The following is a 12,840-nucleotide window of genomic DNA, read 5'->3' on the forward strand; positions in this document are numbered from 1 at the left end:
TATGATATCATCCCAACAGGATAACAGCATTAAGTGTGAGAACAAAAGATCCATTTCTTATTCAAAATAGTGTTTTTAATACTTATACAAGTAAATTGAGATAGATTATTCCAGCTGAGAGAATAAGTTTATGAAATTTCAAAGGTTTTTTTACTTGGTGTTCTGTTTTTTTCTTCATTAAAATTATTATAAAAAACACTTATTAAACATTGATATCTATTATTTATACCAATAATTTCCAAAGATACTACTTCTTTTGTACCTGGGAGTTCCTTTGCTTTAGGAAGTCTGGGATTGCTGCTTGGGGTGTGCACACTGCAGACCTTGATGAAGCCTGCCATGAGCATAATAAGAGCAATACCCATCAGCAGCACAGCCCACCAGTGAGCCTGAATATAAGGAAATAAATCACATGATAAAACAAACAGGCAAAGTTTGCCTTAGCAGAAAGTGTTTGTCTCATATACTACATAGGTCTGCTGCCGAACACTTACCATAATCCAGTCTGCAATGTTTTCATACAGCTCTGGGTTAAAAATAGCTTTCTTCAGTTTTGCTAAAGGTCCGTCTGCATCCACAAGTCGACACTTTGAGAAGACGTCACAATATCCCTTAAAGTCGTTGCAGGGTGAGCCGGGCTGCAACGTTTTCTCTTGTTTTCCAAAAAATTTCTCCCATTTCTCTGCGCCAGTGCTGCTGCAGGTGCTTGGATTAGCTGGATAAAATAAAGTCAGAGTAAGAATTTACTAAATTCATTTGACAGAAAAGAACAACAAATTCTAGGGAATTGGTTGAAATAATTTGAGCAGATACATGCGTTAAATTAGAATAGCAGGGCAAAGTTATATGACACAAAGAGTAAATTCTATATGCAGTCATTATGCATCAAATTATCTACTCTAAGGCTGCATCCGAACGCCCTGATCACTATATAGGGCACTATATAGGGATTTCGCCAGTTTAAATTAGTGTCTGAACGTCTAGCGGGTGCAAAAGTAGTGGACTCGAAATGTCCCACAATGCACCTTGAAAAGTAGGGACCATCCACAAGAGCTTCCCTCGCAAAGCATCATGGAATTTGTTGTGACAGCAGCGACAAATAAAGAAGGCGCATGCACCATGCAGAGAGGCGGAGTTACAGGACCAATAGGGAGCAAAAAGTAGTAATCATCTGTCTGAACAGTCAATTAACCGAGTTCACTATAAAGTTCACTATATAGTCACCGCCCTATAGAGTGATTGTGTCTAAACGTCCAACCAACTCTGAATCCCTCAGTTTTTATTCCCCTAAATTTAGATGATTGCAGATTACATGTCAGAAATTCGGAACATTAAGTTCTGTAGAATATAATAATACTAAATAAAAAAAAGGATTTTTGAGGTAGAATGTGTGACTTCTGAAAAATACGCTAATGAAAGGCACCACAGACACTATCAGCACATTACAGAAGCTGTGAAACAAAAAATAATTGAGGACATTTAGGGAAAATGAAAGGTGTAACATGCTCACTCACATTTTTCCATGCAACAAACATGGCAAAGCTCAGCTGCTTCATCCTTATCATCTTTGCTAACACAGGTGCACACTTCCAGACCATACTTCTCACATATGGAACCGGAGCAGATCTGTGAACACCAAGCAGTCAGTGGTTGGGAAAACCAATGAGGAAACTACTTAACCAAAGAACAAAGAAGCCCATATCAAAATATGTGTATCAGATATCAACATCCTCAGGAAACTTAGAATTCAGAGGTTAGTCTTCAACCTTTAACACTGAGACAAATTGGAAACGAAGGCTAAAGAATTTCTACTGATATTTTTTTTTTACATATGTTGAGTATTTGTTGCTTAAATTGCTTTACCATAGTCTTATTTTTGCAAATGAAGTAAAAAAAATATGAACAATGTAGCATTTAAATACAAAAAAAAGCCAAACATGAGAGGAACTGACAACAAATATTGAGGTCGTATTGAAGTCATGTCTCATTGTCATTCAGCCTTGAGCAGAGTGCCGCTCCCCTATCAGTGGTATTTATTCAACAGGAAACAATTAAATCTGCCTACCCCATTATGGCAAACTTGTGTGTCTGCATGGCAAGAGGTGAGGTTTTTCTTTGCTTCAGAGGCTGGACACAGTGCAGTGCGTCCATTGCAGAAGCCTTCCAAAGCACATTCAGATGCCGGTCTACACCTTTCATTAGTTCCCTTAAAAGCACATTCTTGTGTACAACATGGGCCTTGGCTGGGACTGTGGAAAAAAAAGTTACACATATGCAACTGTAAGTTAAACAAAATAAAGTTCTGACAGTTTTTGTAAGATACAAGACTTTGCAGTAAGAGAATCTGACCTGCAGACTTTTCCAGGTTTCAGTTTGCACTTTACTTCTGCTGCTTCATTGGCATTATAACAGCAGTCATCATTACAATGATCACTGTAGCCACAGTCACACTCTTCTCCGTCTTCTACAAGGCCATTACCACATATGGGCTGGCCAGACTCTGAGTGGAGATAAACAGCGTTCAAATTGAATCCCTATCCACAGCCAAATTCCATGTCCACTTTGTTATTGAGAAAAAAACATTTACCAACAAAGCAGGAATCCCTCTTCTTCATCAAAACAGCGCTGATATTGCGGATGCTGCAGATTGAGAATCTGTTATTGTTCGTTTTGTCCCCGGACGTAGCTCTGGCGTACATGATGTAGTTTCCCTTCTCCTTTTTGCCCTGCTCCTTAGACTCTCCAGGAGTGCACTCCATCCCAGAGTCATGCTGTGAAACAAGATGCATGTAAATTATCTTTGTGGAGTAGCAATACTTAAGCCAGAGCACTTCAGTGTACTTACAGGAGAACCAAAGTTGTGCCCAACTTCATGCGCAAAGGTGATGTGTGACACTTTGGGAGGGACATGTGCGCCATAGTTCTGCACAGTTATGATACCAGTGTTGAGAGACTTCCTTCTGCCGTCGGAATACAGCTTGTTTTTTTCACAGATGCCCCCAGAGCTTCCTGTTGTGTGGGAATAAGGAAAAAAAATGTATCTCAAAGTTGCAAGAACACTTTAATATTAGCAAATTCCAGAGAAATTAGCTTTTTTTAACATTAAAGCAGAAAAATGTGGAATACCGTCTGTGTTATTAAACATAACGAAAGAAAAATAAAAGCAGCATACAAGAAACAAGCAAACAAAACCACAGAAATCCCTCTAACAGATTTGAATCAATGCCTGAGGGAATTGATGCTCGCCCTTTAGTAAACGCATGGGGTCACGCTGCTTTGACAATGGTTTTCCCAAGACACAAAAAAAGTGATCAGTTTTCTTAAAAACATTTTTCCTGTCTAAATAAATCCACAGTGCACTCACTGGACACATTATTTTGACGCCTTTGATGCTATGAAGCAAAAGGAGGACAGTAAAAGGCACTCACCTCCATTGGAGAGCATGAACCTATCACTTCATGTGGAGGTTTATGGAAAGCGCACTGCTTCATTGGAGGAGCGAAATTAACTTTTTTATTTTTTTTTTGTTTCTTTTTATTGTGTTATAATCAAATCTATAATAGACTGAGTCGCCCGTAATCACACTAAAAACTGTCTGGCTCTGCTGTAAATTAAAAAAAAAGTATCTGGTTTGGATTAGTTCTTTCTTTTTGTCTCACGTTTAAGTAGATAAATCACTGCTGCAAGGTGGCACTGGGGAATAAATGCTGCAGCATGCTAGCCCTATTTATAAGGTGGGAGGTTGGACCCTCCCTGACATAGCAGTCACTGATGCCAGCTCAGGGCTGACAAGGTAACGCAGAAGGCATTTCCAATAGCGAGACATGAAACGAATGCTATGAAAAAGAAACTTGGAGGACTACAGGCATCCCATCCCGACATCTGTGGGGATGTTGGTATGGGGAGGTCAGTGAATGATGCAGTCAACCTGATTGGAGATGGTCCTTGAAACATATGAGAAAAGCCTGCTGTGATATGCCTTCTGCTACAACTTAACAAGAACAAACAGCCAACAGGAGCAGCTCTTCATCCTCTATATCACCACCATTCAATCTGTACTGTGCACATCCATCGTTTTTTTGGTTTGTCTCATTTATAGAACATGACAGGCCCAAACTGCATATACCGTAAATCCTCTAATATAGGCCTGGGCCTTTATTTCACTCAGCTACATCTTGGTCCAGGCCATTATTGGAAGGAGGTCAGAATTAGAGGCAGGCCCCTATTTCTATTTGAGCAAAACAGAATACCAGTGGAATGAATAAAAACGAGATTTTGTGTCTCTTTGAACCTATAAAATACTAGGTTCATTTATTGAAAAAGCACAGCTACTATAACGGTATACAGAACATTATAAGAGACCCAGCTGCTAATGGAATACAGGCCAATATTAGAGGATTTACGGTAACCATCAGGTTTGTAAAGAGGATCATCTGGAATCAAAACCTGTGGATCCCATTTATTTGGAATATACGTTGTTTAGACTTTTACATTTTGATCAGTGCTAATAAGAGCCATTTTAAAAAATAAGCCACCAATGAATGAATCTTGTAGAACTACGCACAATTTCACTCGTTATAAGCCGAGAGGAAATGGAGACAAACAATGCTGACAGGACATTAGCTGACAACTTGGCAGAACTTGGATATGTGATAGTTCTGGGGCCAATGCTGTAACTGTGCCAGAAACTGAACCTAATATCAGTGTGTGCTTAACTTAATAGAGAACGGATCTATATAATATATTTTCAATGAGAAAGATTGGTGCAATGAGAACGTAGTTTTGCTAACAAGCACCCCAGGCTCTGCTTCTTTAGGCTCCTACAAATACCACCATCACATATAACATAAACAGACTGGAAAAATATGAAATTAGTAATTGCACTACTGAAAGTAGACAGCTTTAACAGTCAAAAGAGAACTGTTTACTAATCTAACTTTAAGTAGGATGCTGCATTAAAAAGTTTGTGCACATTTCAGATAATGATTTTTGTCATCAATATTATAAAAAGAAAAATAAATAATTTACAACAATGCCGTTTGCAACCTTAATGTTAATTAGGCTTAATTAGTCAGATCAGAAAATGAGAACAGCGTAAAAAGTTTTCCCTGGAAAATCTGCTAGTAATTGGGTCAATGTTTGCACCTTTAAAAACTAAACAAACAAAAAAACTACATAAATGAAGAGGTTACATGTTGGCTGAAAGCTGAAGATAACAAGTTAAAAAAAGATTAATGATAAAATTCTAAATTTATAGCCAAACCTAAACTTCAATGGATTGGTGATAGATTCACATTGGTGAAATAAAGAGAAAGTCATTGACTGTTTTTTTTTTTAATCCAGTTGAGAGATATTTGCATTTGTACATTACAATGAAATATGTCCTGTACATTTAGACCATCACTTAGTAACAGTGAGCAACATTTGGCTGAGGGTCAGTCTCAGAAAATACTGATAATGGAGAATTCTCAGGACCCTACTGGGCTACCAATCCTTAAATTCACACCTGAAACTTCAAACTCACATTCAAGTTAGGGTGCCTGAACGTAGTTTAAGATGCAGATGTGTAATTATTACAAACATTCGGACAGGCTCATTGAACTATGTAAGTACAGAGAAAAGATTGTGTTTGCCTAGCCTGTTAGCAAACTATAATTATCTAAAATTTTGAGATACATTTTTACCTGTGATGAGATTTTTTTAACCAATACAACATGTAAAAAAAAAAGCAGGTAACATATAGTTAAGTTTATAAAATTGATGGAGAAAACAGCATCTGAGTGTGATACCAACCTGAAGGAGCTCCGACCCAAGCCAAGCCGAGCACACCATCATCAAAATCCCTGTCAGTAAACACGTATGCCAGGCAGTAGTCATCATGGTTCTGCTCAGAATTAAGCTCCAGAAACTTTTCCACACCAATGTTTGGGAAGCGAAAAGGATTACTTTTGTCAGTTGTATCTTCTGTGGTATTTATCTGGAAAGAAAAAAAACAAAAAAAAACAGAGGTCAGCATTTACAAACTAAAACTTAAAAGGGAGAGATTAATTAGATTCCAGGCGACTGGGTTACTTTTCCACAATACTATTTAATCAGTTTCATGTAAGCTCATTTCAAACCAATGATGCACAACAGCTTCACCAGTTAGGATCACTTTGTGAAATTCAACTCACCTTGACCCTTTTAACCATGAAGCTGATGTTCCGTATGCCCTGGAAGTCTGTGCCCTGGTAAATGCTGTCAATGGCTTTCACATGGCTGGAGATCTATAGAGAGTGTCCTTGATTAGATAAGTAGTAATGCATCCACAGTGGTCGATAAAAAGCTTTTACAACTCAATACCAGACTCTCCTTTGGATTGTCATCCCAAGTTTTAAAATCCTCTAACATGTACATGTTAGATGTTAAGTGGAATACTGGAGCTGAAAATGGGGAGGGACAATTTTGAACTAAAAAAGACCAGGCTGTTATTTGTCTTTAATGATTGGTTTGACAAACTAATCTTTTAAGACAATTTAATGTTCTATATGCTCCGAAAAAGAAAAAAATTCAACTACATTATATATTTTGTTAATGCACATATAACAAAATTTAGGTACTCCCAAATAAATCCACTTTCTTAAAGCTCAAGAACAGTTGCAATAGCCAGAAGCTATGTGAATTTTTGTATTCATAAACTCAATGTCTTCATGCTTCACTAATGAGCTCCACAAAATTTGAGTGCAATGGAACCTGAAAGTAGAAGTCTTTGAGTTCAACATCAGCTAGAAAAGCCTTTGGTGCACTTCCACTTCGGCAGGAAGTGACACCCGCTAACACAGATGTTACTCCTGTGCAATGTCATCATAATAAACTAAACATCACTTGGCTTTAAAACTAGGAGCGCTATGGAACATATGTATTTGGCTTTGATTGGCCTGAATGGACTGCATTATATAGCGAAAGTTTGCCTTGTAAATTGTCTAGAAATTACAATTGTTGAGAATCTTTACTATATAAATTATATAAACTGAATTTAATTCAAATACTTGCATGTGAAATAAATGATGCCTTTATAAACAAACATACAGTGCCTGTTAGGGGTGGAACGGTTCACAAAATCCATGGTTCGGTTCGGTTCACGGTTTCGTGGTCACGGTTTTCGGTTTGGTTCGGTATATGTTGATCGTTACCCCAAAATCCCATAAAAATTAATTAAATTAATAAAAAAAACTTTAAAAAAATTTATGAATTGTAATTATTTTTAATGATCCACAGAAACCCTGGATCATTTCCGCATGTTTTGCTGCTTTGAATTTAATCATCTGGTCACAGTACCACCACCTTCTGCTCTGGAGTGTACACGCTTCGCCTGTGAGAAAAAGGAGCTGCGCATGAACCGAACGCAACACGCGCAAATTGAACCGAGACAGTGGAACCGAACGGTTCGGACGGTTTTCATAAACCGTTCCATCCCTAGTGCCTGTGTGTAAGTACCTGGGCAATGACTGCTTCCCTCGTGCCATAGTATTTTAAGAAGGTGTGGTCAGTCTGGATGAATAGTTGGCAGGTATTTTTCTCCTTCCCTGCTGCCCGCTTTTTCCTCAAAATGACTGGACCATAAGAGCCGTCATCATCAGTTGCTCTGCTTACACCCTAAGGGACAAAAACAAACATAATTAGGTCAGCACTGATCTTTTTAGTCATTATTCAGCGGAATATGTTTGGTAAATAAAAAATAAATAAAAAACTCAGATTTATCAAAGCCCATTGTGAAGGCATACATTTTTCCTTGTATTCACTGTAAAAAACAACAACAAAAGGCTGGGAAAAGGACTGGATGTTTTAATCTCACCATCCTCAGCCATCTGTGTGCAACAGAAGGGTGTGGTTTGTTTGTGATGTTGGCACTTACATTGCTTGGCTCCTGAACTGCAGATGCCTGGTACTTCTTCATCCTTTCAAACACTGAGTGGTCAGCGCAGCCTCCCTCTGAGCCATACTTATGAGGATAATCTGGCAGATGGGAGTTAGGATAAAATAATCCCTTTGACAAGCTTAAGCAACATAATGGTTGGATTGTGAATGTCATATATATGAGAGTTGTGCAATGTAGACGCAGTAGCAGCTGTATTTAATAAAAAGCTTTAGTGTAAGTGAAATAATGCAATCCAAGTCTTCAAGCATCCTCATTCCCATGTTCGCCTATTTGGGATTTAAAGGTCCAGCAGGTGTCAGTATGGAGTGACACAGCATCAATTCACTCTGGCAATGTGTTGAAATGCTTCATGATGCCTCATCAACCCATCACTATTATTTATGCTGAGATGTTTACAAAAAATGCACAAAATCACCCTAATGCTTCCATTTAAAACCGAAAAGAAACAGTTACTCCCAGTGTTGTTGAAATTATTTAAATGTATCAACTATAAAAGAAAAAGATTGGATCCACACCTATTAAATGCAGCAGCTTTTCAAAACTACTTATCCAGAAGTTAAGTGTCTCGAAAAGACAATTGTTATCTACATAAAACTAACATTGTGCTATTCTATAGAACATTATAACTTCTTGCTCTTGTGTTCTATATAGACTATCACAACTATAAGAAGCTGATTTTCAGCAGCTGTAATGCAGTCAGCAATTAGACAAGTATGACTATTGTAGGTTTTTATTTATTTTTTTATTTTTCCACATAGCCATGCTCAACCCATTTCCAATAAGTGGCGACTAAAAGAACACCAGTAATATTCTCTAGCAGTTGACTAACAGATTCAAGCTCTGACTATGCATTTTTGGTCTCTTCTTGAAAAGCTGCCTTTGTTCTTTTGAAAGAGGTCTTATGCAACTACTAATGAAAGAGCCATAAGTTGTATAAGAACATAAAATAAACATGACTGCCAGAGATCAACCCAACATCTCAAAGGCAAGGAGTTTTGTCATTCATTACATTAAATGAACACATAAATAAATGAGTTCCTACACATGTTTTTAATATATAAATTTTTTCAATATCTTCAAGTTTACTTCTCATTTATTGGTCATCTTTGCTGACAAGCTAGAATAGAACAAAGCAACATTACTTAAGCCTCTGCTTAAGTAATGTTAATTATGCAAAAATTCTGAAATACAATTAATAAAATCTTTAGTGCTCTAAAACTCAAATCCAGGGGGGCCAATGTCCTTCAACTTTTAGGTGTGTCCTTTGCTCTACACATCTGCACCAAATGGCTCAACTTCCACACTAGCAGGTAATGGGGCTCTGCAGAGTTCTGCTAATGAAAGCATACCCAAGTAGGGTTAGTTCAGGTAGCGACACATCAAAACCTGCAGGACAGCCACCCTGGAGAACTGGAGCTTCAGTCCACTGTGCTAGAAATACAATTCCCTATATTCACATTGTATTAGAATATGACATAAGATCAATACAACAACAATATAAAGAGTAAGTCCATGCTCTTTGAAATTATGTATAAATCAAAGCAATACATTCTTGCTTGAGACACCCTTTGCATAAATTAACACATCTAAAAAGGTACCAATGTTCCTTTTGACATCACTCCATAGGTAAACCAATGTGTTTCAGGTCATACCAGCTTGTGAGTCTACCTTTGGCAGTGGGGGAGAGTGCCATGTATGCTCGTCAAAAGAAAGTATGAAGTGTTCCAGAGTTTCCTGTTAGATGGCTGTATTGAATGGATTTCAGAAAACACAGTGGACCAAAACCAGCAGATGACAAGGCACCACAAATCATCCCAGATGGTTAAACCACTAGGCTTCCTCTAACAGAGATTCTGAGACTCTCCCCTTATCCTTAGGACTCTGGGACAAATGAAATGCAAACTTTCCTTTAATCTATAAGGAGAACTGATATAAGAGCAACAGTCCAGGATCTTGTTGAGGTGTGACTTGGCATGAACAACGCATCATTTACAGCCCTTGCTTGGGATTTGGTTTGTCATATGTGACTCCATCCTCTGCCCTCCTCTGGTGAAGATCCCCAATATTCTTGAAAGAATTTTGCTTTACTCAAGGCTATGATTAACTCTGTTGATGGTGCACCTTTCTCTATGATAACTTTCTTTTTAGATTCTTGGATTTAGTGCTATAAAACAAACAGCTTTTTGGGGAACTACCTAGTATGTCTAATCCTCTTTCTGGATGCTGTCAATGATGGTCTTCTGGACATCTGTCCAATCAGCTGCCTATCCAAGGATTGTGTAGACTACAGCGCCGGACTGGGAGACCATTTAGAGGCTCAGGAAACCATCACAAGTGTTATGAATTCATTATTTGATTCAGGTAATTAAATATTGGATATCCTTGGTCTCACAAAAGTTTCCATTGTTTTACTATATCATAGTATTCTAATATTTTATGACACTAAATTTTAGATAGTTAACTGTAAGTCATTATCATCAAAATTACATGATATAAAGGCTGAAAATATTTACCTTTAAAAGTAATGGATATAATGCAATGTACAGATTTCACAAATAATAGTGACAAAAAGATTGATAATTTCCACAGTTTGATTGGCCTTTTTACAATATCACCTTACTCCATAACATTTTATCCTTTTAAGTGTACTTACGAATGTCATCTTCATGATAGATGACAGAGTGAAATGGTACATTCTTGTCCTTCAGATATCTCTCTGAGGGTTCGACATAAAATGTTCCTTGGTGGGTTTTAATGAAGCCCTCAAAGCGTCCATCGACCACAGAGCCATGAGTCAGAGTGCCCTCTTCACCTGCCAAACAAGAGAAAGGGAATTCCAAAAAAAAACATTACAAATCTCTCAGTGTTCAACCACTAAATACATGCTGCGATAAATAGATAATGTGAGTTATTAAAACATTTCAATCTAGTAAATAAATGCAAGAATCCCAATCAAGACCCAGCTGTTTCATAACTGGAGACAACCTATATCTTTAAAACACACATCTGGCTTCAGAGAGACAGTCTTATTAATTTTACTGATATTTGTGTCAGTTTTTAAAAAAATCATACTATTATTTTTATATGGTTCTAAGACAACCTTCCCAGATACAAATATAACATGGCAAAAACTTCCCAGTTCACCTTTTGTTTGTTAAGAGGCAATAAAGAGCCTTTTTCCTAATGTTTATTTGATGGAGACGTGGGGCAAAGAAGAATGAGGAAGGAAATTACAGCAAGTGGGGATAAAAAGAAAGCAGGATCTGCACTATTTAGTAATAGTGCATAGATACTGAAAAACCAGACAGATGAGTCAGACTAAAAAGATGAGCGAGCAGAAAAGTATTCACATCAATGCACTGCACAGCACATTTGGTTATGGTACAGCCTTTTTCCAAATTGTATTAAATTAATATCTCAAAGGTCTACAAACAAAACTTCTGAATGACAATTTGTGAAATGCCTATTTTATTTTCAGATTGTTTTAAATGTACTACTAAATATGACACAAAGAAAGTTAAAAGAAAAGAGAGATGAAGAAAAGAAGGATACCCAGGGGAAGGAAGAAAGAAAAGGGCAGAAGGAAAAGAGAATAAAACTAAAGACAGTTGTAGTGAGTAGAACACAATGGATAAATGAGCAGTGCAAGGAAGAAAAGACAAAAAAGAACAAAGAATAGAGTATATGATAGATAAACCAAAGAATATCTAGACTATGGGATAAGGACTAAATCTTAATATATTTTTTTCAACACTTGCACTGTTATTAGGTTACCTTATTTAAAAACCCTTAATGGGAAAAGCATCTCTTTTCAGGCAGTTACAATTAAAAAGGAAATTCCTTTGGATAAAGTCTCAGACATATTCTTGTGATCAGCTAAGTTTAGACTCAGCCGCTCATTAGCTGGACAATAGGCTTCCTCTCCACATTGCTTAAAGCAGGATTTCCCAAACAGTTCAGCAACTTAATTTGAAGGACAATGATAAGGATCTCAGGAATACTAACCAGGCTAAAGAGACCTCAACCACTGTCTGAACAAAAAGTGATCCCGTAGCCTTGATTGCAACAGTGCTGTCAATATCTGTGTCTAAGATAAAGAGACAGGCTCAGTAAGGAGTCGCATATCCACTTAGACCCAATTGGAACTATCACTTGTTGTCCTTAGCGTGATTTCTGAAAATATCATTTTCCAATTTGATCTGAAAATGCTTCTTTTTTTTAAATCTATTTTTAAAATACTTTTAGCATCTGGTCATAAAACCGTAAATAAGATTAAAGACAATCTTCCTCTGGGAACTTCAGATTTGAACAGTTACTAAAAAAGGTGTCGGTGTTTAATCCGCTTATTTTCTCATTTAATTATAATGTTCAGTCCACACAGTTTGTACTTTATACTTATTTGTTCATCAGTGTTCATAAATTGTTTCATTTTATTAATCATTTAGCCTTGCATTGCTATACTTAGTTCAGCAGTAAGTCAATTTATTAGTCCCATTATTTTTTTACCCATAACCCATATGTAAATGGCCAGTTTGTCTGGAAGAACATATCAAACATTAATAGGAAGGTTTGATTCCTGGATAAAGAAATGTTATTAATAAATCATGACCATCGTTAGATTTTGATCATAGGTAGAACTGATGGAGTTATTTACAAGGCAATTTGGAGAGGCTGTACATAGGAAACAATGTGAGGAAACAGATGGCCTTACCAAAGATTTCTCCACTGTATATATGTGACGTGTCGATGGGTTCCTCTTTTCCTGATATCTCAACAACAAGATCTGGAGAAAACAGCTTTGTATCCCTCTTCAGCCGTAAGTTGAAATGTCTAAACAAGGGAAGAAATAAACATTATAACATCAAAATTAATATCAATCACTATATAAAGTCTGTATTGTGAAACAAAACCCAAATTGCTTC

At 37.1% G+C, this 12,840-nt stretch overlaps 1 protein-coding gene across 1 annotated transcript in view; it reads right to left on the reverse strand.

Moving 5' to 3' along the window:
* Window positions 1-12,840, reverse strand: part of adam10a (ADAM metallopeptidase domain 10a) — a 28,513-nt gene that overhangs the window by 1,729 nt on the left and 13,944 nt on the right. The window contains exons 3-15 of the mRNA XM_038303484.1: window positions 12,630-12,748; window positions 10,572-10,730; window positions 7,895-7,995; window positions 7,477-7,635; window positions 6,174-6,266; window positions 5,794-5,977; window positions 2,846-3,009; window positions 2,588-2,771; window positions 2,350-2,500; window positions 2,066-2,249; window positions 1,515-1,626; window positions 495-715; window positions 263-389 (exon numbers count right to left, since the gene is read on the reverse strand). Coding sequence (XP_038159412.1) covers window positions 263-389; window positions 495-715; window positions 1,515-1,626; window positions 2,066-2,249; window positions 2,350-2,500; window positions 2,588-2,771; window positions 2,846-3,009; window positions 5,794-5,977; window positions 6,174-6,266; window positions 7,477-7,635; window positions 7,895-7,995; window positions 10,572-10,730; window positions 12,630-12,748 — 1,958 coding nt within the window. The remainder of the gene's footprint in view (window positions 1-262; window positions 390-494; window positions 716-1,514; window positions 1,627-2,065; window positions 2,250-2,349; window positions 2,501-2,587; window positions 2,772-2,845; window positions 3,010-5,793; window positions 5,978-6,173; window positions 6,267-7,476; window positions 7,636-7,894; window positions 7,996-10,571; window positions 10,731-12,629; window positions 12,749-12,840) is intronic.

This window comes from Cyprinodon tularosa, unplaced genomic scaffold (genome assembly GCF_016077235.1).
Source record: "Cyprinodon tularosa strain WSP-4 unplaced genomic scaffold, ASM1607723v1 ctg510, whole genome shotgun sequence".
NCBI classification, from domain to species: domain Eukaryota; kingdom Metazoa; phylum Chordata; class Actinopteri; order Cyprinodontiformes; family Cyprinodontidae; genus Cyprinodon; species Cyprinodon tularosa.